This window comes from Petaurus breviceps, unplaced genomic scaffold (assembly GCF_028583685.1).
Source record: "Petaurus breviceps papuanus isolate PSGF00001 unplaced genomic scaffold, PetGlider_PUasm1.0 90281, whole genome shotgun sequence".
NCBI classification, from domain to species: Eukaryota; Metazoa; Chordata; class Mammalia; order Diprotodontia; family Petauridae; genus Petaurus; species Petaurus breviceps.
The window spans coordinates 178,211-201,463 of NW_027187205.1; the positions used below are offsets into that span (position 1 = coordinate 178,211).

Sequence of the window (23,253 nt, forward strand, 5' to 3'; positions counted from 1 at the left end):
GTCCCCCCCCCCCCCCCCCCCCCCCCCCGTGAAACGCATGCCGCGCTCCGAGCTGCATCCAATCAGAGCTGCAGCAGTGAGCGCGTCATCTTGTTCTTCCCCAGTGATTTGCTTGCTGGCAGCATTGAGAGCAGTGCCGCGGAGGAGAGCTGAGGCAGGACAACATAAGCCCTCCCCTGAAAATAAGCCCTCTGGTGTTTTTCTTTCCAAAAAAATTAATAAGACAGTGTCTTATTATCGGGGAAACACGGTAGTATGTGGGTGAAATAGAAGCATTAGTAATATCAGAAGCAACTCATTTCCAAAAGAGATTTCATATTATATGGTAAAGTAATAAGCCTTTCCTGCTCAAAATGGTAGCACTGGGTAGTTATTACTTCCCTGACTATGTATACTATGTTTCATAACAACAATAATACCTTAGAGTTATATGTAGCTTTTGTTCTCAAGAATTCTAGGCATTTTCACATTGTTCTCAGCCCCCAAATGTTTACAAATTTGGGGGTGGTGTACAAAAGCACAATCATTCTCTTATCCCACCTTGGGATAAAGTGTTATTAATTCAATTAGTAATTAAAGTAATTCTTGCACTGTACCAGGACTTTGTTCTTTTTGACAGAAAGGGGAGTTTTTCTTGACTTCCTTTGCTGTCACCTAAGCACTAAGAACTTAAGTAGAACCTTCAGAACTAGAAAGAAACAGAAGGAAATTACTTCTATTGACCATTATTATAGATGGACATGGTCACTAGAACAAGGCATTTTGTGAACTAGTCATAGACCTAGAAAAGTTAGGTGAGAATAATGAAAAATGAATTTTTTTAGAGAGTTGACATTAGAATAATGGTGACAGAGATAAGAGGTATTGGAATTAGGAGTTTTAAGAGTGAAAACCAATCAGTGACTACTAAGAAGGAGGAATTAAGTGATGTGGGAAAAATATATTTTATGGAACTGTTCATATCCTAGCCTTATGGGCAGTTATACACATGGCCTCAGTTGAGCTAGTAATTTAAGACTTTAAATTTAAGTCTTTCTGCAGTGCTGGAAATGGGAACCCTGTAGCACTCACATGTTGCCTTGTTGATCTCACTTCTGTGTGTGTAGTCACTTGTATAGACTTACTGTGGCACCTACATGCTTTATAATTACTTTCTTTCTGCTGAGAAATTGCATGGTATAATGGGAAGAGCACTAGGGTTCAAATCCTAGATTTAATTCTGACTTTGGGAAACTTACTTGTATGACTGAAAGCAATAACTCTCTCTGTTTCCTTATCTGTAAATTGGGGATGGTAATAAACTACTTCCTCAGTGGGTGTTGTGGAGAAATTCTTTGTAAATCTTAAAGTGGTATGTAAATATTATTTTTGGGGAAAAAAAACTAAGAATTCTAAGAGGCAGATATGAGAAGGGAGTGTGGTCACACTATGGGGGGCCAGCCAATACAAAGGCATGGAGAGGGAGGATGAAATGTTGGTGTATGAAAAGGAAGAAGGCTATTGACTGAAGTATAGAGTGCATGAATGGGAGTCAGAGAATCAGGCTAGGAGTTTACTGAGTGTGCTCTAGGAAAGTGACTAGCAGCTGTGTGGAGGAGGGACTGGAGAAAAAATAGATGAGGAAAGGAGACCAATTATTATAAGGGAAGAGGAAAAAGTTGGGAAAGAAAATAGGAGGAAAGAAATTCATAAGGAAGGGTAGGGAGAACAAAGACTAAGTAAAGGCAGAGAATATGCACAAACCATTTCTTTTGACCACCTTTTTGTTTTTTAATTTATAGATTCTTTATTTCATTTGTGGTAGCAGTGATTTTTCTCAAAAGCAATTTTGTGATTTGTATAGAAATTATTGTTTGTATACGTGTACTTAAAAAGAAGTGACTGCCTCTAGGTGGCACACAGTGTCTTGTCTTAAATTCCAGCTATCAGTTCTTTCTATACATTCATGCAAAAAATACTTTTTGGAAGAATAGTCTGCTAACATGTGGTTTTAAAAATATATATACAAAATGTGACTTGTAATCTGTTGCTCCAGAATCCAATGTAGGAGGAAGGAAAGGAAGGAGAAACAAACCTCAATATGTGCATTTGCTGACTTTGTACCATAGAAAAAACTGGGTATTGTGATGCACAGTGGTAGATGGACCTATTCATGTTGTGGATGAGATGTAATATTTGTTTCTCATACACAAATGTCTCATTTGGTTGAATTTTATATCTTTTATGAACTGAGAAGCACTTTTTGGAGCTATTTTTATGATGAATTTAACAAATATCAACAAACAAATATTTTAAAATAAAGAACAGAAAGAAAACTATATATATGAAACTATGAACTTTTGTTGCATTTTATTAACATGCTAGTAATGAAACTATCTTACTCATTTATATCTTTTTCTAAACTTTCTTTTGCTACCTTCTGTGTAATTATTCTTTTTAAATTTTTTACTAAGAGCTGTTTTAAAAAGGAGAGAAATACTCTGCCCAAAGTTGGAAACTCTATTAGCAGTAATTATTTCTGAGCATGTACATTTTTTTCCTTTAAGAAATTTGAGGGGCGCTAGGTGGCGCAGTGAATAGAGCACTGACTGGAGTCAGGAGGACTTGAGTTCAAATGCTATCTCAGACACTTAACACTTACCAGCTATGTGACTTTGGGCAAGTCATTTAGCCCCAATTGCCCTGCCTTCCTCCCTCCAAAAAAAGACCACCAAAAAAAAAAAAAAGAAATTTGAAAACTGTGTGAATAATGCAGAATATTGGGCTGCTTTTAAATGAGAACCTCAAAACCTTATTTTCAGATTTTGTGTCTCAGTTTGCTTGTTTGGGGGTGTTTTCTTCAGTGAGTTTAGATTAACAATGCTAGTAATTGGCAGGGGGTCTGGTTGAAGTTCTGGATTACAGAGTAAATATGTATAGCCTTTATAACGGGATTTAGTACACATACAAACAGAGAAATGTGAAATGTGTCATCTAACTCAGATACATATAACTAAAGTTTGGATTGACAATAGCTCTCATCCTTTACTTTCAGTGAAGGTCAGACTAGTTATCAAATACAAAGTTCACCATGTCATATACACATCCACTATCTGAAGGACTTGTTTAGATCATTAGCTTCCTGTAGCAGAAGCCAGGAAAGTGTACCCTGAGCTGCCAAAATAAAATACTTGCCTGCGTTTTGTTCATAAATAGCAATCAATGATAATAGTTCATTAGCTTTACTGATGAGCTGACCTCTGGTACTAACTTTCTTGGTTTTTGATAATTGGAGACCTGCCTCTTCAGAATTACAAAGAAGATACCTAATTCATGCTTTTTAATAAAAAATTAGTTGGATATAACCATTGATTTTGAAGAGTATAAATGAACACTATTAGATTTTTTCCATTGTTGCAATTCTAGCTCATATAGTACCAAGCACCTGACATTTAAATTATAAATATGCAGTAATTGTGATTTTGTTGTCTTGAGTTTCTAAGGTAATTTTGTTATTGTAAACTAGTATTATTAAAAACACATACACACTATCTCCTTATTTCCCAGGTGTTATTCTCCACCCCTATTAATTTATGTTTATTTTGTATTTTAGTTTTTGCTTATCTATGAAGATGTTCTATATCATCACCCTCACCAATACCACCTCCCCACAGTAGAATGTAAAGTCTTTGAGGGCAGAAATAGTCTCTCTCTTTTTTTTTAATCCCTGTATCTACAGCTACTGGCATAATGCATTATACATACCTTGGTGCTTAATAACTGTTTGCTGATTGATTGATTGATTGATTGCGTAAAAAGCATTAGATCATGTGCTGAAGTCTAAACCTTTCTTCTCTTTCTTCCCCTTCCACTTCTCCCTTGATAAATTCGTGGGAGCTTTGTTGTCCTCAGGGTTCATATCATGAGACTTTATAGGTGAAACCATTTTTTTATGAAGTCCTTTGATTTGGCAGCATCTAAGCTCATTTAGGAACCAGAATGGATCTCCTTGCATGGAATTCCATCCAATGTCAAATCATATCATTTGGTGTTTTAGTGTAAAACTTTATTGATGTGGTGTTTGTTACAAATGTTTGCCAAGACTTAACTGGGCCTTTTTGCATGTAAACAAGGCAATTTCTTAAGGCAGGTGAAAATTTAATAAGCTTTTTGGGATTTTTTTTTAAGAACAACAGATTTGTTCCTGGAAACTGTTCTAACGAAGGGTATATTAAAATTTTTCATTAAAAAATCTGTTGAAGGGGTAGCCAGGTGGTGTAGTGAGTAAGAGCGCTGGCCCCGGTGTCGCGAGACCCGGGATCAGTTCCGGCCTCAGATACTTGGCACCACACAAAAAAATAACTGGCCGTGTAACCTTAAGCAAGTTACTTAACCCCGATTGCTTTTAAAAAAAAAAAAAATATATATATATATATAATATGTATATATATATATATACATACGTATATATATATATATATAGAACAACTTAATTCTCAAATACATGTAGGAAACTTTTTTTAAAATCATCTTTTGATTTAACATAACCATTTAAAAACACTTCAGCCTAGGGCTACTTTACCTGTGTTTAAATGTTCCCCATGGCCAAAAGGTCTTTGTTTTGTTTTATTTTTTTTCCCAGGTTAAGGTTCAGGAAACATGGATATATATTTGTCTATGTATTTTATGCATTTTAAAACATTCTAAGAGGGATTCATAAGCTTCACCATACTGTCAGAGGAGTCTGTGATATAACAAGGTTAAGGACCCCTGTTCTATAAACTGGTCTTTTTCTTCTTCCTGTTTCTTATTAGCCCAATAACAACTGCCTAGGCTTTTGTTGGTGAGGAGCAGCTCTGCTGTTAGTCAGAACATTCAAGATGGAGATGGCTCTTTGCTGGTATATCCAACAAATAGGTCAACAACAATTTCATTGAAGATTTTTAGGAAGTATATTCTATACAGTAAACCTATACAATTATAGAAATTATCCATCCCTTCTGTGTTACTAGCAAGTCTAAACTAATCAGTTCTAATAAGTCTTTATAGGTGCTTTTTACTCTACCAGTGTCCTTTCCAGTTTCTTAGCAAATATTTTTTGGGATATAAAAAAGGAATGAAAGGTTTTGAAACATATTTTGAGGATTGAGTACTTTTTAAAGGGTAAAGTGGGCAGGAGTGTCAAAGGTGAAAAACTGAGGTACCATGGTATAGTTTTTGATCAGATTCATTTCAACATATACAGTTTGTTCCGTTTTTAGGGCTTTCTGAAGAATGAAAAGGACAACGCATTGCTATCTGCCATTGAGGAGTCCAGAAAGCGGGTGAGTAAGAAAGCAGAACCTCAAATGGAAAGCTGTTTTGAGAGACTCAACATATACTGTCACTAAAGGAATTTTGACTTTACCTATGGGGAGTTAGTGTCCTTTAACTCAGTTATTTTCTACTAATGGGATTTAATCCAACCACAAAAGTTCTGTGTATATAAGGAAGCATCTTGATTCCACCAAGGTTGGTTAAATCTTGTTAGTTAACTAGCTATAGATAATGACTAAAATGGAAATAAAACCCTATTAAATTATTTGCTAATTGGAAGGACCTAAAGATCTTGGAATTATTTATCTACTACTGCTATACTTCTATAGCAAGGGAATGATTGCATTCCTGTAGAAGCACTAGATCCTGAAAAGGTCCAGTACTAGTTAAGGGGCTCTTTACCTTTTTCATGTTATGGACCTCTTTTACAGAATAATATTTTTAAATGCGTGAAATTAAATGCATAGAATTTCAAGGGAAAACAATTATAGTAAAATACAGTTATCAAAATATTTTTAAAAACAAGTACATGAACCTCAGGTTAAGAACCCCAGATTTAAAGACTTTTTTTTAGATATCTTCCTATTAAACAATTTATCTTTATTATTACCACTTTTTAAGCTAGTTAATACTTTCAAGTACTTCAGAAATAGGCTTGATACTGGATTCAATAGTAACTCACAATAGACAGTTATGATTATTAAAATTCTCTAATGAAAGTGGGGAAGAGAATATTTATCACATGTGAGTTATCTCTAGCTATTTCTGATACACATATTTGAATCTGTTAGAGATCAAAGTCAGATGACTGAAGGAATGTCGCATCATTTCTAAACATTGTATTTACAAGTAAAATGATACTTAAGAGATCCCCAATAAAGTATTCCTTGTTTCTTTTTTAGTGGCCTGCTTTCCTTTTTTCCTAAATGTAAATGTACTTGGTTTATTAAGATGATTTTAGATGATTTTTTGTGGTGTTGAAAATATCTTGTATTGTGGCACTAACATATAATGGATTTGAGGTGGGTCTACATAGACCTATAGTTGAGTTTAGTTTTAAATCATAATTTCTAATAACAATTATCAATAAGTTCTTTAAAACTTAGTACTTTGTTATTGCTAGAATGTAGATTCTGACTGGATTCATGCCTCCAAAATAGGAAAAATAATTCATACTTTGAATCAGATTTCACCAAAATATGATGGAATTAAATTATGATTGTTAAATGACACCAAGCCTTATTAATTCATTTACTCTGCTGAATGTTTTTTTTCTGCATTTGGCAGTCTCCAAACATTGTGCCATACTGAGACTAAATGTGCAGCCAACCAAAACATTTAGTGGCATGCTACAGTGCATAACATGTGCATATGTGTTTGTGTGAGACATATTCCAGTGTTGTAAGTTGGCCTGGAGGAAGAACTTTTGACTTGTGTAGAAGATATTAAGATGCTGAAAAGCAAAAATTCTGTCCAAAACAAAGGTGAATGTATATCTGCCATTTCAGCAAGTGGATAGAGGGGAATTTCATGCTAGAGTAACTTGCCAATATTATGTTGAAATGCCAAGAAAGCAGACACACAAATTACAGAACCACAAATGTACTAAATCTTTCCCATTTGATGCATCCCAGCAAAAACAGAACAACGTTACCAGAACATATGCAGAGTTCCCAGAAGTCAGCAATAGCATAATAATAAATTGGCATTAAGTCAAAACAGGTTACCCTCTTCCTCGAGAAAAATGGGGACCTAAGTACCCACCACCTGTTCTTTACTAAGTTGTCCAATATGTTAAATCTCTTTCTTATACTGTATGTAACATAAAATTCTTTTATTTATTAACATAACTTGAAAGCATCCTATTTCCCTTAACTTTAGTTTAGCTTACAAGTTTGCCTTAAATTTTTTTTTATAATTCCCTTTGCTTTTTATCTGTGCACAGGCAGGGAAGCAAAAGATAAGAGAATTTATTTTATTGATAGTTGAAAGTTTCATGTCATTTTCACACGAATTGCTTAGTGGAACTACGCTAACATTGCATCTAAGTTGTAATATTCTGAGCCAACAAACTTTCTTAGTCATGTATAAGGATCTGGAAGTTCAGCGGCCTGTTTTTTTTTTTTTTAATTTTAAGGAATTTTAGTTGTTTTAGGAAAAGCAAAAGATCTTGACATTTGGGGTTTTGTTAGGATCAGTTTTCCATAACCTCTGTCTCTTTAATGACTTGAGGTTTCCCATTTTCTTCCTGATAGATTTCTCTTTGGAATGGTAGATTCCCTTCATTATCAATGTATCTTTTCTACTTAATCAAGATTCACAGTTTGGGTACAAAAGAAATTGCTTAAATTAGGATAGCATTGCCATTTTTTTTAATTAGCCAGAAAATTGCTTTTTAAGTGAGTACCCTTAATAATTTCTTAATTGTCTTTTCTGCTCTCTCCTGGCTTTCCTCTGACCTATCCAACTGTTCCTTCACAGTTTCTTTTGCTGGATTTTCATTGAGATCATGCTTCCTAAAGGTAGTTGTCTCCCAGGGCTCTGTCTTGGGCCTTCTTCTCTTCTCCCTCTTTACTGTTTTACTTGGTGATCTAATCAGCTCCTGTGGATTCAATTATCATCTCTATGCTGCTGATTCTCAGATCTACTTTTCCAGTCTTAACCTCCAGTCTTTAATCTCCAAATTGTTTATTAGACCTCTCAAACTAGATGTTCTATACATAGCTCAACTTAAGCTTGCCTAAGATAGAATTCACTATCTTCTCCCCCCCCCAAAAAAAATTCTCCTCTCTTCCCAGTTTCCTTTACGGTTGAGGACACCTTCGTTTTAACCTAGGTGTTATACTCAGCTCCTTTACCCCACTCCCACTCCATCCAAACTGCTTCCAAATCTCGTCATTTCTCCCTTCACAACAGCCCTCATACATGTTCCTTCTCTCATGCTGCTGCCCCCAAAGTAGACCCTCATTCCCTCACACCTGAACTGTTTTCAGTAGCCTACTGCAGGTGGTGGGGAGATGGTGCCCCTATCAAAGTTCACCCCGCTTGAGTCTTTCTCCCTCAGCTGTCAAATTAATCTTCCTGATGCTCAGGTCTGATCATGTATTTCCCCCTGTCCCTCTCCCCCTTGCATAGTCAATAAATTCCATAGGCTCACTGTTATCTCCAGGATCAAATATAAATCTGATGATTTTTGACTTTTAAAGCCCTTCATAACCTGATCCTTTCCAGAGCCTTCCAGTCTCTTTTATTTTAATCCCTCTACAATGCAGTGACACTGGCTGTTCCTCCTATAACACACTCCAGCTCCTAACTCTGTACCTTTCATTGGTTGCTCCTCATTCCCAAAATGTTCTTCCTCCTCATCTCCACCTCCTAGCTAGTTGGCCCACAGATAAAGCACTGCACCTGGAATCAGGAAGACTTAAGTTCAAATCCTGCCCCAAACACTTATTAGCTATATGACCTGGACAGGTCACTTAACCTCTATCTACCTCAGTTTTCTCAACTGTAAAAGGGGTATAATAATAGCAACTACGTTCCAGGGTTGTTGTAAGATTCAAATGAGATAATATCTGTAAAGTGCTTAGCACATAGCATGCACTTAAAGATTGCTTGTTTCTTTCACCTTTTTCTAGGTTTCCTGATAGCCTTTAAGACTTAACTCTAATCCTGCCTTTTTTTAAGAGGACTTTTTCTTGTCCTCCCTCCTTCCCACCCCACTGCAAGTGCCTTCCCTATGATATTGCTTCCATTTACACTGTACATATCTTATGGGTACATATTTATTTATAAATTGTCCCCCTCCATTAGAATGTCAGCTTCTTGAGCACTGGGACTGTGTTTTTGCTGTTTTTTTTTTTGTCCTCTGGCACATGGTAAGCATTTAATAAATGCTTGTTGACTGAATGATTGAAGGATTCTTGTTGACCATCAAACCAAGAAACAGAATGAGCACCTACCTTTCTCTTTTAATGAGCTGGACATCCATCAAAGACCAGAAGTGCTACATTGTTAGCTATTTTTTGCAAATGTTAATAACAAGTTTCAAAGTACAGCATACTTCCCCTTGAGCTCCCTCCTGCACCACTTCACTTTACTGGAGATCTGTGCAAAGTGAGGTTCAGAATCAAGGACGCTTTAGGCTTGGCTCCTGAATTGATAGAGACCTCCTATGAATCAAGTGGGAATTGTAGAGTCTAAATGACTGCATCCAGGGCAGCTGGTCATGCCTCAAAACAGTCTTTCCATTCAAACTTATGTGCTTCCTCACTAGCTATACTTGTTTGGGCAAAAATCATTACGGGGGAATGTTCAGCATTGTAACTTGTCTCCCAGGTTACTCTTTGGAATGATTCCATTCTGCCTTTCTCTTGGTGCACAAACAACTTAATAGGAGCCTTATTTTTCAGTTTTCATTATAGTTTTTTCTTTGTCTGTAGCAGATTGATTTGAAGTCATATTCACTAATTCTTATATAAGTAGATCAAAATCAAACTTGTAATATCCCCCAAGCTTCTTTCTGTTTAGTTTTTGTTGTCTTTCTCCTTTTCACATTTTGACAAATATTGATCCAAAACTAACCTTCATAGTAAAGGTAGGATAATCAGCATGCCTGGTAGCCTCACAAAAGCTCATGTATAAATATATTATCAGTATAAATTATCTATGTTGCCAAAAATTAAAGCAGGCATTACTAACAATCATTCCCTTGGTGCTGCCTAATTAGATGCCAATCTGATTCTAAATGAAATAGCTTTTTGAAAAGTGTATTTAAGCTGATAGGAAACCTGGTCTGCCAATTAGAAAATAATAGGTTGAATGCTCATGGTACAGTATGTTTCTCTATAAGCACTTTAATTTCCCCTTAGTGTTTATCTTTTCCTTCTGTGTGCCTGTGCTTTTTGGCAGGAGAGTTTGCAGTGACACCAACATACAGTGGTATGGTCTGCCAGACATACAGTAGTGGATCTGAGTAGAACATTTAGTAACCTAATTACAGAATAGTCTTTATTTTCTGTAGTGGTTCCCTTCTAACTATGAAAATGCTACTGTGTGCCTTAGAAAATCATTCTATACATTTCTTTAGGTTTATGTTTTACCACCTGGCATTCTTTTCAATTCATGATCATAGAGAGATGGAAAGGACTTTAGAGGTTATCTAGTTCAGCATCTTACATTTTACAGAATTGAGGCACAGAGGGGTGGCTAGGTGGCACAGTGAATAAAGCACTGGCCCTGGAGGCAGGAGGACCTGAGTTCAAATCCGGCCTCAGACACTTAACACAAAACTAGCCATGTGACCTTGGGCAAGTCACTTAATCTCAATTGCCCTGCCTTCCCCCTCCAAAAAAAAAAAAAGAATTGAGGCACAGAGAGGTAAAGTGACTTGTTCAAGGATACACAGGTACCAAGAGGCAGAGTTGAGATTTGAACATAGATCATCTATCTTTAAACCCATCCAGCTGCCTAGGATATAAATGGATGGAGTGGATAGGGAGGGAAGGAGGGAGGGAGACAGGAAGGCAGGAAGGCAGACAATTGAGGAAACAGAGAAGTGTGAAGGTCAAGTGAAACATGACTTCCCATCTTTTGCCAGAAAAGTGGGTGAACTGTGGTTGTGGAACAAGGCATATGTTTTCTGACACAGTGAGTGTGTTACGTTCACTTAGTGGCAAAACTGGGACTATATTGTAGCTTCCAGCCCAGTGTTTCTTCTAATGATATTCATATCATGCAGCTGTCTTCATTGCTAATTATGTAAATGTGATCATATCCTTCCATTTCATTGGAATTTTTTCTCTTAAAATCTTCCTTTATAATCATATTTGAAAACAAATCCTTTTAAAATTTTTTAAAGGGAGTTTACCTTTACTCATGGAGAGACAGTAGCCTGGTTTGTTTTTTTTTTATTTGTGCTTTAGAGAAAATTCTTTTGTTCTTTGTACACCAGATTCATTAATCATCTGTTTCTTTTATAGACCTTTGGTATGGCTGAAGAATATCATCGAGAATCAATGTTGGTAGAATGGGAACAGGTTAAGCAAAGGATTCTCCACACCCTGCTTGCTTCAGGAGAAGATCCTCTTGACTTTACACAAGAGAATGAAGTAAGTCTAGTCCATAAGAAATATGTATAATAGCATCTTATATCAACAATATTAGAGCTAAAATCAAAGAAATATTTAGCTGAAGGTCATTTATAGTTACTGGTGTGTGTGGGTGTGTTTAAATGTATCTCAGGAGTTTTGAATAATACTTAAAAATTATTACAAAAGTTTTTATTTTAGGCCTTTAAGAGTTTTTGTTTTATTTATTTCAAACAGATTTGTGTTGTGAATGACCAGTGTTCTTATCTCCACATTTTTGAGGCAGCAAATACATAGTAGAGGCTGTATAGTCAATATGACTTGGAAATACTGACTTAATCCATTTGGTAATTCTGACCACTACAGTCAGGTCGGAGATGCCCAAATGGCAGGTCATTTAATGATATCTAGCTTGCAGAGTGATTTTTTTTTTGTAGCCAGTAGACACATAGTATCTACAAATTCCTTCCTATTTAAAGCTTTTTACTTTCATTTGAACCAGTCCCTCAGTAAAAAGATCAAAAAGCTAAAGACATTAGAGAATGATCCATGTACAATCTTAGACCATGTTTCCTCGTCAAAAAATGTTCCAACCAGAACTTTAAAGGAGAAAAAAAATGTATTAAATCCTACACCAGCCCAATTTTTCAGTTTTAACTTCTTCATGAAGCTAGGCGAATAACTAGAGCAGTTTACTGTACCATGGACTTCATTTTTTAAAATGGTGTTAATAGGCTTGTGGTCTGTAGTGGGATTTGAAAATAATTAAAAGTTGTTAATGAGATGTTCTTTTCTGGTAGCTAATCTCTTAAAAATAGACTAGTCTACTTAGCAGACTCTTCTTTAACAACTTAAGGAGTCCCATTGGACAGGAGTTTATTGATGCTGGTGATATGTTATATTGTGACCTTCCAGCAGGGTGGCGAACATTGCTGTCATCCTAGCACATCGTGCAAGTGGTACTTTTTCCAGATTAACCAAGATAATGACACTTTTCTGCCAACATGGACCTCTGGTCACTCTACTAATGTAATGAAATCCTCCTGAATTGTGACAAGGGTAATATGGCATATAGGCAAAATGTCATATAGGCCTTCTTTATAGCAATGTTTTCTACCTTATTTAAAAAGTCTTTAACTGTAGACCCCCTTGAAGACACAGATGCTGTTTTCCCTTTCGTGTTTAAAATATCATTAGGCACAGAGTGAAAAAAGAAAGCAAATATAATTTGATATCTGCAGTATTCTTCCAGTTACATTGTTCTTAGGAATGGGGTAACTGAGATAAGAGCAATTTTCAGTCAGAAACAGAAATTCCTCTTCTTTGGGGCAGACCTGATCATTGAAGGAAAATATCAAAATTTGAGTACTTTAATAAAAGAGAATGGAGTATACAAAAAGTGAGAGGGGGAGGAAGAAATATGTGAGAATTGGAAATATCCCTCCCTACTAAGCTGTTGTATAATTGAAGAGCAAAAGGCCATTCAGTCATATCAGAGACTGGCAAAGTTTTAATAAAGGAAATGCTTCAGTAGCATAAAGTTAATTTGGGAAATTAATTTCCTCAGGATGTCATCAAGAAAAATGGTATAATATGATTGTTAAAGGAAGTTCAGTAATTTTACACTCATTAATAACTTTTATAGGGTGGTCTGAATAAAAATCTCATGCTTCAGAATTTAAAAACGAGAGCACCTGGTGAAACACCACATATGCTTTTTTGATTTCAGTATTTGATTATGACAAACTGGTTATCTGGAGAGAGCAAAGAAGGGACATGTCAAAGATCACATTGCCTAGACTTGTTTTTATCATATATAATAAATGTGTCTTTTTTTCTTCAACACCCAATTAGCTCTTCTCCATTTAGGTTCATTCCTATAGTTCAGTGTTTGTTTATGCTTTTATAATCGATGATGAAACAATAAAATTCCTTACTCTTCCAAGTTATGAAAAAACCCAGAAGCAGGATTCTTACTATTGTCCTATGATAGACCTCTTTTTAGAATCCTTAAATAATATTAGTGAATCTTTTCAAGATTGTTTTAGATCCTTGAACTATTTTTTCTAACCTTCCAAAGTACATTAACTGTTAAAATGTTCTTTACCTAACCTTGAGCCTGTAGGTGATTCTTTAGAAATCTGTTTCCGTTAAATGGCATGCGCACTATGAATTGGAGAAAGAATCATAGAGCCTTGGATTTGGGAGGGACCACAAAAGCCATCTAAGTCTCTAACCTATACCAAAAATGACTTCTACCACAATATGCTTGAGAAGTGGTCATCCAGCTTTTGCTTATAGAGCAGATATTTCTTGTTCCTAAAATAGTCGGTTCCACTTTGAGATAGCTAATTATTTAAAAAATTTCATTATATCAAGCCTAAATTTGTATCTCTTTGGTACAGTGGAAATAGCACTGGACAGAGAGCCTGGGTCAAATACCAGCTCTTTTACTATCTGTGGGACCTCAGGCAAGACATTTAACTTCTCTCTGTACCTCAGTTTTTTAATATGTAGTCAAATGGTTGGACTAGATGACCTAGAGGTCCTTCCAACTTCAGATCTTTATGTTCTTATGATCCACAGCTACTCATACTTTTGCCCTTTGGGACTAGAAAGGACAAATATCAACCTTTTTCCATATTACAGTTCTTCAAATACTTGGAAATTACTGTCTTCGGACCAAATAGCAAAATAGGTTCTTTCAACCAGTCCTCATATGGCATAATCTCAAAGCCCTTCACTGTCCTGGTGGCTATCCTCTGGACGTGCTCCAGCTTTATAAAATATGGCATCCAGATCTAAGCTTAATACTCCAGATATGTTCACACTAGGGTAGAGTACAGTGGAACCATCACCTCCCTCCACTTGGATGCCTCTATGCCTTTTTAATGTAGCTGAAGATCACATTAGCATTTTTGGTTATTGTATCACACTGTTGCCTCTTATTATGCTAGCCTAAGTCACTTAAATCTCCAATGAATAATGAATGGTTCATTGCACCTAACCCCATGCTTTGCACATAGCAAGTGTACTTAATAAATGACTTTGAATTTATATACATTGATAATGTAGAAGTTGCTGCAAAGGAAGGAGGCAAATTTGCCTTTTCGCAGGAACTAAGACAGTGATTTGAAATGACAGTTCCAAAATCCAGTGAATGCCTAGTTTAAGATGAGACAAATTAAAGCAACAAAGCTTTAACCTTTAATGCCTTGTTTGATTTAATAAACCAGTCTTTCTAATATATAATAATATTTAGGCACAGATATGGAAGGGACTGTAGTTAAACTCCTCCCCACCACCTAAGCTGCTCTAATCCAGTGCTTCTTAAACTGTGGGTTCATATCCCACATGAGGTCATGAAAAATTTGGCAACAGTAAAAGATTTCTAAATGTGCAATGGCCAAAAATTAATTAAAAATAAAATACATAACAAATCCCAGGTGTTTCTAGTAGCACTTGCCTGTGTTGCATGGTGCAGCTTCACTGCAGCCTTGGTTCTGAACACAACATTTGCACTGCACATGCCATCACACCACACAATGCCAACAAACATTGCTGAAACGCAAAAAAGGGATCATGAGTGAAAAACCGTTTAAGAAGTCTTACAGTCTAATCAATTCCCCCCACCTTTTTTAAATTTGAAAACATATCTTTCCAGAGAAGTCATGACTTGGTCCAATTCAGACCACTAGTTAGTGGCAAACTTGGAGTTAGAAACCAATTTCCCTGATTCCCAGTCCAAAAGGGCATTGTAAAAATGATATTGCTAAGATTTTTTAAAGGAAGCTGTCTCTTATAGATAATGATCTCTTACAGCTTGGCCTATCTTATTTTATTTGCTAGTTTGTTTATTGGTATTTTTTTCCTTGAGGGATAGGAGGAGGAGAAAAAGGATAAAAAAGCATAACTACTTTTTCCCACCTTCAGTCCTTCACCATATTTTCTCTATTTCTGAACTCTTTCTTCCTTAGGTTAGATGTTTTGGTAATTAGGTCAGGTTTGATAGTTTATACTCATTTACACATTGCCTGAAGAGTCTGTTTTCCAGTTTGACCTCAAGCTTTCCATTTTTCTCATAATTTGGCACTTTCCTTCTGTCTTCACTAAAGAATACTGCCTTTGCCTGCCATTTCTAGTATATGTCTCCCTTCTCCTGTCATTCTCTTCTGTCCCTCATTCAGACACTACTGCCGTGAAATCTAGCAACATTGATTATGGAGCCATTATTCCTGTGCAGTACATTAGCACCCACTGCCAAACCATCAAGCAGCCCCATTCTTTGGAATTCTGACAAAAGTTTGCCTAGTTCCACTACTAAGGAATATTCTTCTACACATCCTGTTGATGAATAATGCATTTTATGTGTATGGAGCCTGGTACACAAATGGAAAGGAAAGCTTATCTAAGGGCAAATGAAGGAGAAATACTTTGGAAAACAAGAACATTAGGCAAAATTAATTTAAATGGAAATGTGAAGCCAGAAACACAACTACTTTTTTAAAATGAGTAACTTCTTAAATTAGATTTTTTTTAAGTACTAGAAAACACTTCCCATTGCTATTCAGCAATATTTAACTAAAACAGACACATATGTTTTAGCAGATAATAATCACAAATCAAATAAATACCATTCTCTTTGCATGTTTCCCTCCCACCCCCCAACCCACATCCCATTTTGTTTTTTTGTTAGCTCTTACTTCTTCAGGAGATGATATCACCTTTTAAGTATAACTTTCAGATACTTTTTTACATTCCCTTTTTGTAGCAGAGCATCTGACCTTGGTTTAACATACATTACATTTATCTTTTTTTTATCTTTTATCTTTTTAACATACATTACATTTATCTTTTTAGTCTTGTATATATAATATGTAATTGATACCATTTATTCAAAGCACCCAACCTCTATTGTGAACTACATACATTAAATCTCCAGATTCTAACAGATTGGGACTAACCTGGAAAATTTCACATTGTTTATAGAACAATCATAAAAATCAGTGTAACTTAAAATTACTCGAGGCAGACATGAACTCCAGAGAGAATAAAAAATATAGGGACCAAGTTTTCTGTTATTAGGAATTTTTGTGGTGGGAAAATGAGGTAAGATGACATTTCTAGCATGAAAAGATCATAAGGGTGTGTAGGCCATGTCTTTACAATATTCTTCTCTTGGGGTGGCTAGGTGGTGCAGTGAATAGAGCACCGGCCCTGGAGTCAGGAGGACCTGAGTTCAAATCCAGCCTCAGACACTTAACACAAAAACTAGCCTTGTGACCTTGGGCAAGTCACTTAACCCCAATTGCCCTCCCAAAAAAAGGCAAAAAAAAAAAAGAAAAGAAAATATTCTTCTCTCCATCATTTTTCAGTGCAAGACTCATTCCTAGGAAACATTTTTTCTAATCTAAACTTTTTTTGGTTTTCAGTGCCCTGTGGTAATATTCCTTGAAAATCTACCCTATATGATTATCATCTTGAAACATCTTGAATTTTATCTTAAATAATTACTCATTCTGTAAAATAAATTTTTAAAATTCTATGATTTACTAGAACTAGAGGATTTTAGAGTTGGAAGGGAAAATAAAGGTTCAGAGGAATCTATTGACCAAGATCACATAGTTAAGGGGAAAGCCAGGCCTAGAACCTAGATTTCCATTACTTAATGTTGCCTTTGAATTTAATCTTTTTGTGACCCCAAAGTCATATATTCACCCTTGTTTTTCTTTAAGTAAAATTACCATGGTTTTAGGGTGTTTTTTTTTTTAATTTTTCATGAGGCCATTCTTTCCACAATAAAGTCACTATTAATCATTTTCTTCAAATCTCTTAATTGTATTTTCGTTCTTAGTTTGCCTTTGAGGTACTTCCTTCAGTCAGCACTTCTATGGTAGGTCTGGGCTTTTAACTGCGTAGCCAATTGCATATAAATTCATGTCCACCATGACTCTTCCATCTCATGTATTTGTTTCTCAGCATTAAATTCTACTTAGTTTTTTACTCCATTTTCTGACTTTTCTTCTTTTTGTTTATCTCTTTCTTTACGCTATTAGCAAAGATAATTTACTTGAAGCATTTCCTGTCTGTGTGTTCTTGGTTGTAACACGACCTTGCTGAAATAATTTTCAATATAAAAGCATTCCAGCTCAGGTGGAGGTGGGGGTGGGGGTGGGGAAGGGAGGAAGAATTGTGTAGCGCAGGAGTTTTTTGTTTGTCTGTTTAAATAGCTTTCCAGAAATACACTTTTTAATTGCAGATTCTAGTATGTACTTTTCAGCTAGTCAGACACTTATTATTAAAAGTAACAGCCACAGTGATATTTTAAAATCCTTAAAATGGCAAAGAGGAAAAAATATTGTGATTCACAGATAGAAGCTTTGTTTGTATCACAATCTCAGATCACACAATTTCCTATGACTTCCGTGTCCAAGTAAAACTCCTTCAGTAAATGATGATAGTTGTCTAAATCCAGAGATACTTGGGATAGCTATGTAGTCTATCTAAAGCAGTCCAGGGAGAGGTTGCATAGTAGTAGTTCTTCCTTCACATCTGTTTCCCAGGAAACCTGCCTCAGCAGCTGCTTTGTTCTCAAGAACAAAGCATTCGTCATTTTTGAGGAGGGCTCAAGGAATTTTGCCTTTGCTTTTGGTTCAGTGTGGAAGTTATTGTATTTAAAATATATAAATAACAATTCCAATAGGCATTATTTTGATAACTGTTCTTATAAAGAGTCATATATAATGTTTAATAAATTAAGCTTTTTATAGTTAGGAAAAATGACTTCTATATGTTTAACTTTTCACAAGTGTCTTAGTCTCCTGATTAGTTTGTCAGATTCCTAAAGGCAAGGACTAAATTTTATTTCTTTGTGTCCCCTACAATGACCAGTATAGTGCTGTGGATATATAGTAGATATTCAATACCCAAATTGGACTGATTTAATATTGATCATTGTTTTTTTAAGCATCTGAGTGCCAAAAAATGAACCAGCAACTGCTGTCTTATATAACATATAGATTAGAAATATGCCTCTGAACATTGCTGCTTCATAAACCTTATTTGCCAGACTATCTTGACATAATTGATGATGTTAGAATAAATAGAAAGACTTAAGCTTTATTATAGACACAAGGGAAAAGATGCCTAACTGAGGGAAGATTGCAAACAGAAAGTTTGAAATAGTCTTATCTCAGAAATACCAGTGGAGATACCAATAGGGCTGACAGAGCTTTCCGTCCTTTTCAAGACAATCAAGTACCTTATAATGTAGGCAAGGAGAGTTATCTTTTATCTAAACTCCTTAAAGCTATCCTTTGGGGGGAAGGAGGGAGCCAAAAAAAAAAAAAAAGGTCATATTTTAACTTGGTGTCCTTAACTGATAATTAATGTGTTTTGACCTTTAGCCAAGTTACATCAGTGATTTGGGACCGCCAGGCCGAAGCTCTCTAGATAGCATTGAGATGGCTTATGCCCGACAGGTAAGTCTGATGGCAGTTGTTTTCATTGGCAAACAAATTATTTTAAAATATCATATCTGGGAAAGGTGGCCTGGAATAGAGATCTGACCTTGTGTGAGTATGCTAGCTCTCCAGCTGGCTGGTGTGACCCTGCTTGGTGCCACACATAACATAGCAGGTGCCAGCATACATTGGTGAGGGTTGTTTTTTCATTGAATGTTTTACCAGTTAAAAAATAGTTCTGGGTGCCCCCAACCCCCAAATTTTTTTAAATCTGGGAAAACAAAGTTTGAAACCTAAGGGGTTTCAAAGAGAGGATGTTTCATGTTAAAACAAATGCAGGGAGAAAATAAGGTTAAGAAAAATGACTGCTGTTATTTTTTTGTTTTTAAATCAGAAAATAAATCATAGTCTTTTATTAAATAAAATTCTAAATAATTGAGAATCTTGACAAACTTTCAAGGCCTAGCTCAGTTCTTAACAACAACAATAATAACAACACAACAACAACAATAATAATAATAGCTAATATTTTTAAAGCTCCTACCATCTGCTAGGCATTTTGTTAAGTGCTTTACAAATATTATTTCATTTGCTCCTCACAGCAACCTTGGGAGATAGATACTGTTATTATCACTAGTTTACAGTTGAAGAAACAGAGATAAACAGGTTAAGTTGCCAATAGTCACATGGCTAAGGTGTCTGAGGCTAGATTTGAATTCAGGTCTCCCTAACTTCAGACTCAGCACTCTACCTGCTCAACCACCTAGCTACCCATTAAGTCCTTCTTGCTCATTATAGGTCACAGTGATCTCTCCTCCTGCTGAACTCATAGCCATTCATTTGGCTAAATAATCATATCAAATATAGTTTTAAAAGAATGTCTCGATTTTCGTTACCCAGAAAACTAGATTGATGATCTAAACTTGACAAAGTGAACGTGGTTACTGAGTCTATATTTAGTGAAAATATTAATTAGACAAGATGCTTAAGGAATTTGGGGGCTTTGCTTAATGGAATTTTCTGAACAGCTAACAGCTAATCAGAAATTCTCTTTTGTTTTAATAAAATCTGTCAGTAAATATTTGCATAACTTACTATTCAAAATGAAAACTTTCCCAAAATTCTGGTTATGGTCAAGAGAATAGATTCATTTACTTGATTATTATTGTTGACTTGAAAAACTTCTAAGAAATCAACAATGACATTATATTCTTTAAAATTTTCATTACAATTATTTGGTTTACTTTCCATGTTTTTCACTTCCAAATTAATTTCCAAGAACATCTAAAAACAATTTTTGAAGAATTAAGAAAACATTTAAAGAATATTTTTTAAAAGATAATCCTTGTTATTGTTACTTGAGGTCTTGGTCTTTTTGATGACATCCCAAGGAAGCCAAGTTCTCACACATACTCAGCATGCGATATTCTTCATTCCCAGACAGTTTCATCTAAAGCATAAGGCTTTCCTCCAGAATAAGTGTGCATTCCAAGTTTAGAGCAGTGATCATTGTAACATAACAGGATGGTCCACATAACATTGCCCATTTGGCTTGGGCTTGTTAACAACATTATGTGTCTCTGGCCTAGAAGAAAGCTAAAAGATTTTTGCTGCTGCTTTCAGGACAAGCCTCCCTTCTGGTTAGCAGATGGTAGCAGTGGGACACATTTCTCCAATCCCTATCCTCTCCTTTGATTCCTATCAGCTGGGACCAAAGGATGACTGAGCACAGGAGCCATGGGGTTGCCCATTGTACTCCTCTCCCTCATTTCCCCTCTTTCCTCTGGGCTCCCACTGTTCAGTTGGTGGGTGGTGGTGTGATGTCAGGTGGCTTTGGTGTGTCTCGGTGTTGCTGCTTTTCAGCTCATACATGAAACTGGGAAGCTGTCCATGAAAAATCTTTCCTGAAGCTGAATTTAACTTGGCTGCCCTGAGTTAGAAAACTTGAATGAAGCTTCTTTTGGCCATTATTTGAAAACTAACTTTACATTTGTCCTGGAAAATTTTTTTAGAAAGGAAAAAAATATAAATAGCACTGCTTACTTTGCTTTTGATAATTTCAGATTTATATTTATAATGAGAAGATAGTGAATGGACATCTGCAGCCTAACCTGGTAGACCTCTGTGCTGCTGTTGCAGAAATGGATGATAAGGTACTGACAAAGTGTTAGCATAAGTAGAAATGTATAATTTTGTTTTTTAGATGTGATTAGTAACTTGCTGGCTTGGCTGAAATCTACGATTATACATTATATTACTTGGGTTTGAAAATAGCTTTCAGCGGTTTTCTTTAGTATTTCATAGCGAAGATTAGTTTGTTGTGGTTCTATTTTTGCTTTTCTATCAAGCTGTTTAGAGATGACTTGCCTGGATTATTCACCACAGTTGTTGCATTTTGTTTTGAAGTCAGCTAGTGCTTTCTCTTTTGTCTTTTAGCTTTCTGACACTTGTATTAGGCTATTTGACATGGAGCTATCACAGATCCCAGTTTTTGGTGGGCTTACTCAACTTGATTCAAGTGATAGATAGCCTGGTAAATGTTTTCTCAACTTATGATCATTTCTCTCTGACTTCATTCTACTGTCTATTCACCCTTCCTTTCCCTACCTACCTTAACCCCTCCCTTTTCTCTCAAGCATTTCTTTCATCCCCTTCTCTGTGCCCTTCCCCCTCAAAAAAAAAAGTGACTGGGGGATAAGCTGGAACCAAATATGAATCTACAGTACATATATATATAGATATAGATATAAAGATACAAATATTATTTCCTCTTTCTTTCCTTCCTTTGAAACAAAGTGTTATTCTACTTATCTGTTATTGATTTTATTATAAAGTAAGTATCCTTAACTTTAAAATTGCACTAAACTTTTTACAGTGGAAATTTGCCAAATACCAAAAGAGGTGTTTTAAGGAAAGATTTAAAGGCAGGAAGATACTCAGGGAGAGGGAATGTGTGGGCAGCACAAAGAAAAAGAATGACAGGCCTCCTTTAATTGTAGGTAGTCAGGGGAAGAATCTTTGGGAAGGGGGTGACTGAGTAGGGGAAAGAAGTTGCTATGTAGTCCAAAAAATGTGGTTAGAGCAACAGCCCATGGTGACTCCCTAGGAGGCCAAAATACATATTATACAGGTTAAACTCTTATTTTAGCCCTTGCAATATCTAAATGACCTTGTAAGGACTGAATTGTAGCTACCTGAATTTTTAAACTCCTAGAGTTTTGAACAATTACAGATTTATTCACAGTCTCTTAATAGATAACCCATTGAGATTTGGTGTTCTTGTTTCTTTTAAGCTCTCTTAATTATGGAGGTGGGCATGTCAGACAAGGAGAACAATTGATCTAAAAACTAGTTCTATTTGTTAGCTCACTGGAGAATTGAGCTCAAAAGCCCTTAAAACCGGACAAAGGTAAATGTTAGGCATCAGAGCAAGAACCTGTGGCTCTTTAGCAGACTAAATTAACCTCTATATTGCCCATTTCTTTTAAATTATATTCAAGTAATTATTTTCTAAGAGGAAGAAAAAATGCCATATAAACCTTAATGACTTCTTTAGTGCTTGCAGCATTTCCTTCTAATTTTGCTGTTTTGATGTAGAATATTTCAGACATGTGGGCAATGGTGAAACAAATGACAGATGTGTTGTTGGCCCCTGCAACAGATGCACTGAAAAGTCGAAGGAGCATGGAGGTACGAATGGAATTTGTAAGGCAGGCTTTACGTTACCTCGAGCAAAGGTAAGCTGGAGCCAACCAGATGAGCCTTTAAGATCCTTTTGTAATTGACAGTTTTAAATGTATATGTAGTCTTCATATGGAATGCTTTATAGATGTGACTGTTGTAATTTGGAGTAAATGAGGCTGAAAGACATTATGTTGTTGTCAGAAGTGGCTATTTACTTGGACATCACTCCGTGATATGAGTTTGCACTTGTAAAATCATATGGCAAATAGAGAGCCTGTTAGAATACACCTATTTCTTTCTCATTTCTTTTCTTTGCCTTTGCTTTCCTCCCCTTTACAGTAGAGAGATACTATGATTGTTATATTGTAATGCCTTGTATCAAAGTCCCACTTCCTTGTATGGTTCCACCTGCCCTCTTTATGCCTGCTTGTGCTCTTACAGCATTTTAATTAGACTGCTAACCCCAGCAATTTTACTGCCTTCAAACCATCAACAGGCCTGTGTACCCCTATTAAATCCCTCTTTAATCTTAATTTTCCTTTTGGCTACATCCAGTTAATCCCTGTGAGTCCACGTTCCACATTTGATGTGCTAATTTCTTCCCTGCTGTTAATACCAGTGGTTTGCACTAAGGTTTCTGTGCCACCTCCACAGCAACTTGAGTCAGTCATTTAGGGGGATTACGATTGTGCTTTTGTCCCTTTACAATTGTCCACTCCATT

General features: G+C 35.9%; 1 protein-coding gene across 5 annotated transcripts in view; it reads left to right on the forward strand.

Moving 5' to 3' along the window:
* Positions 1-23,253, forward strand: part of NUP93 (nucleoporin 93) — a 130,901-nt gene that overhangs the window by 84,698 nt on the left and 22,950 nt on the right. For all 5 annotated transcript variants that reach the window (XM_069107771.1, XM_069107772.1, XM_069107775.1 and 2 more), the window contains 5 exons: positions 5,241-5,303; positions 11,277-11,405; positions 18,791-18,865; positions 20,911-21,000; positions 22,445-22,584. In XM_069107771.1, coding sequence (XP_068963872.1) covers positions 5,241-5,303; positions 11,277-11,405; positions 18,791-18,865; positions 20,911-21,000; positions 22,445-22,584 — 497 coding nt within the window. The remainder of the gene's footprint in view (positions 1-5,240; positions 5,304-11,276; positions 11,406-18,790; positions 18,866-20,910; positions 21,001-22,444; positions 22,585-23,253) is intronic.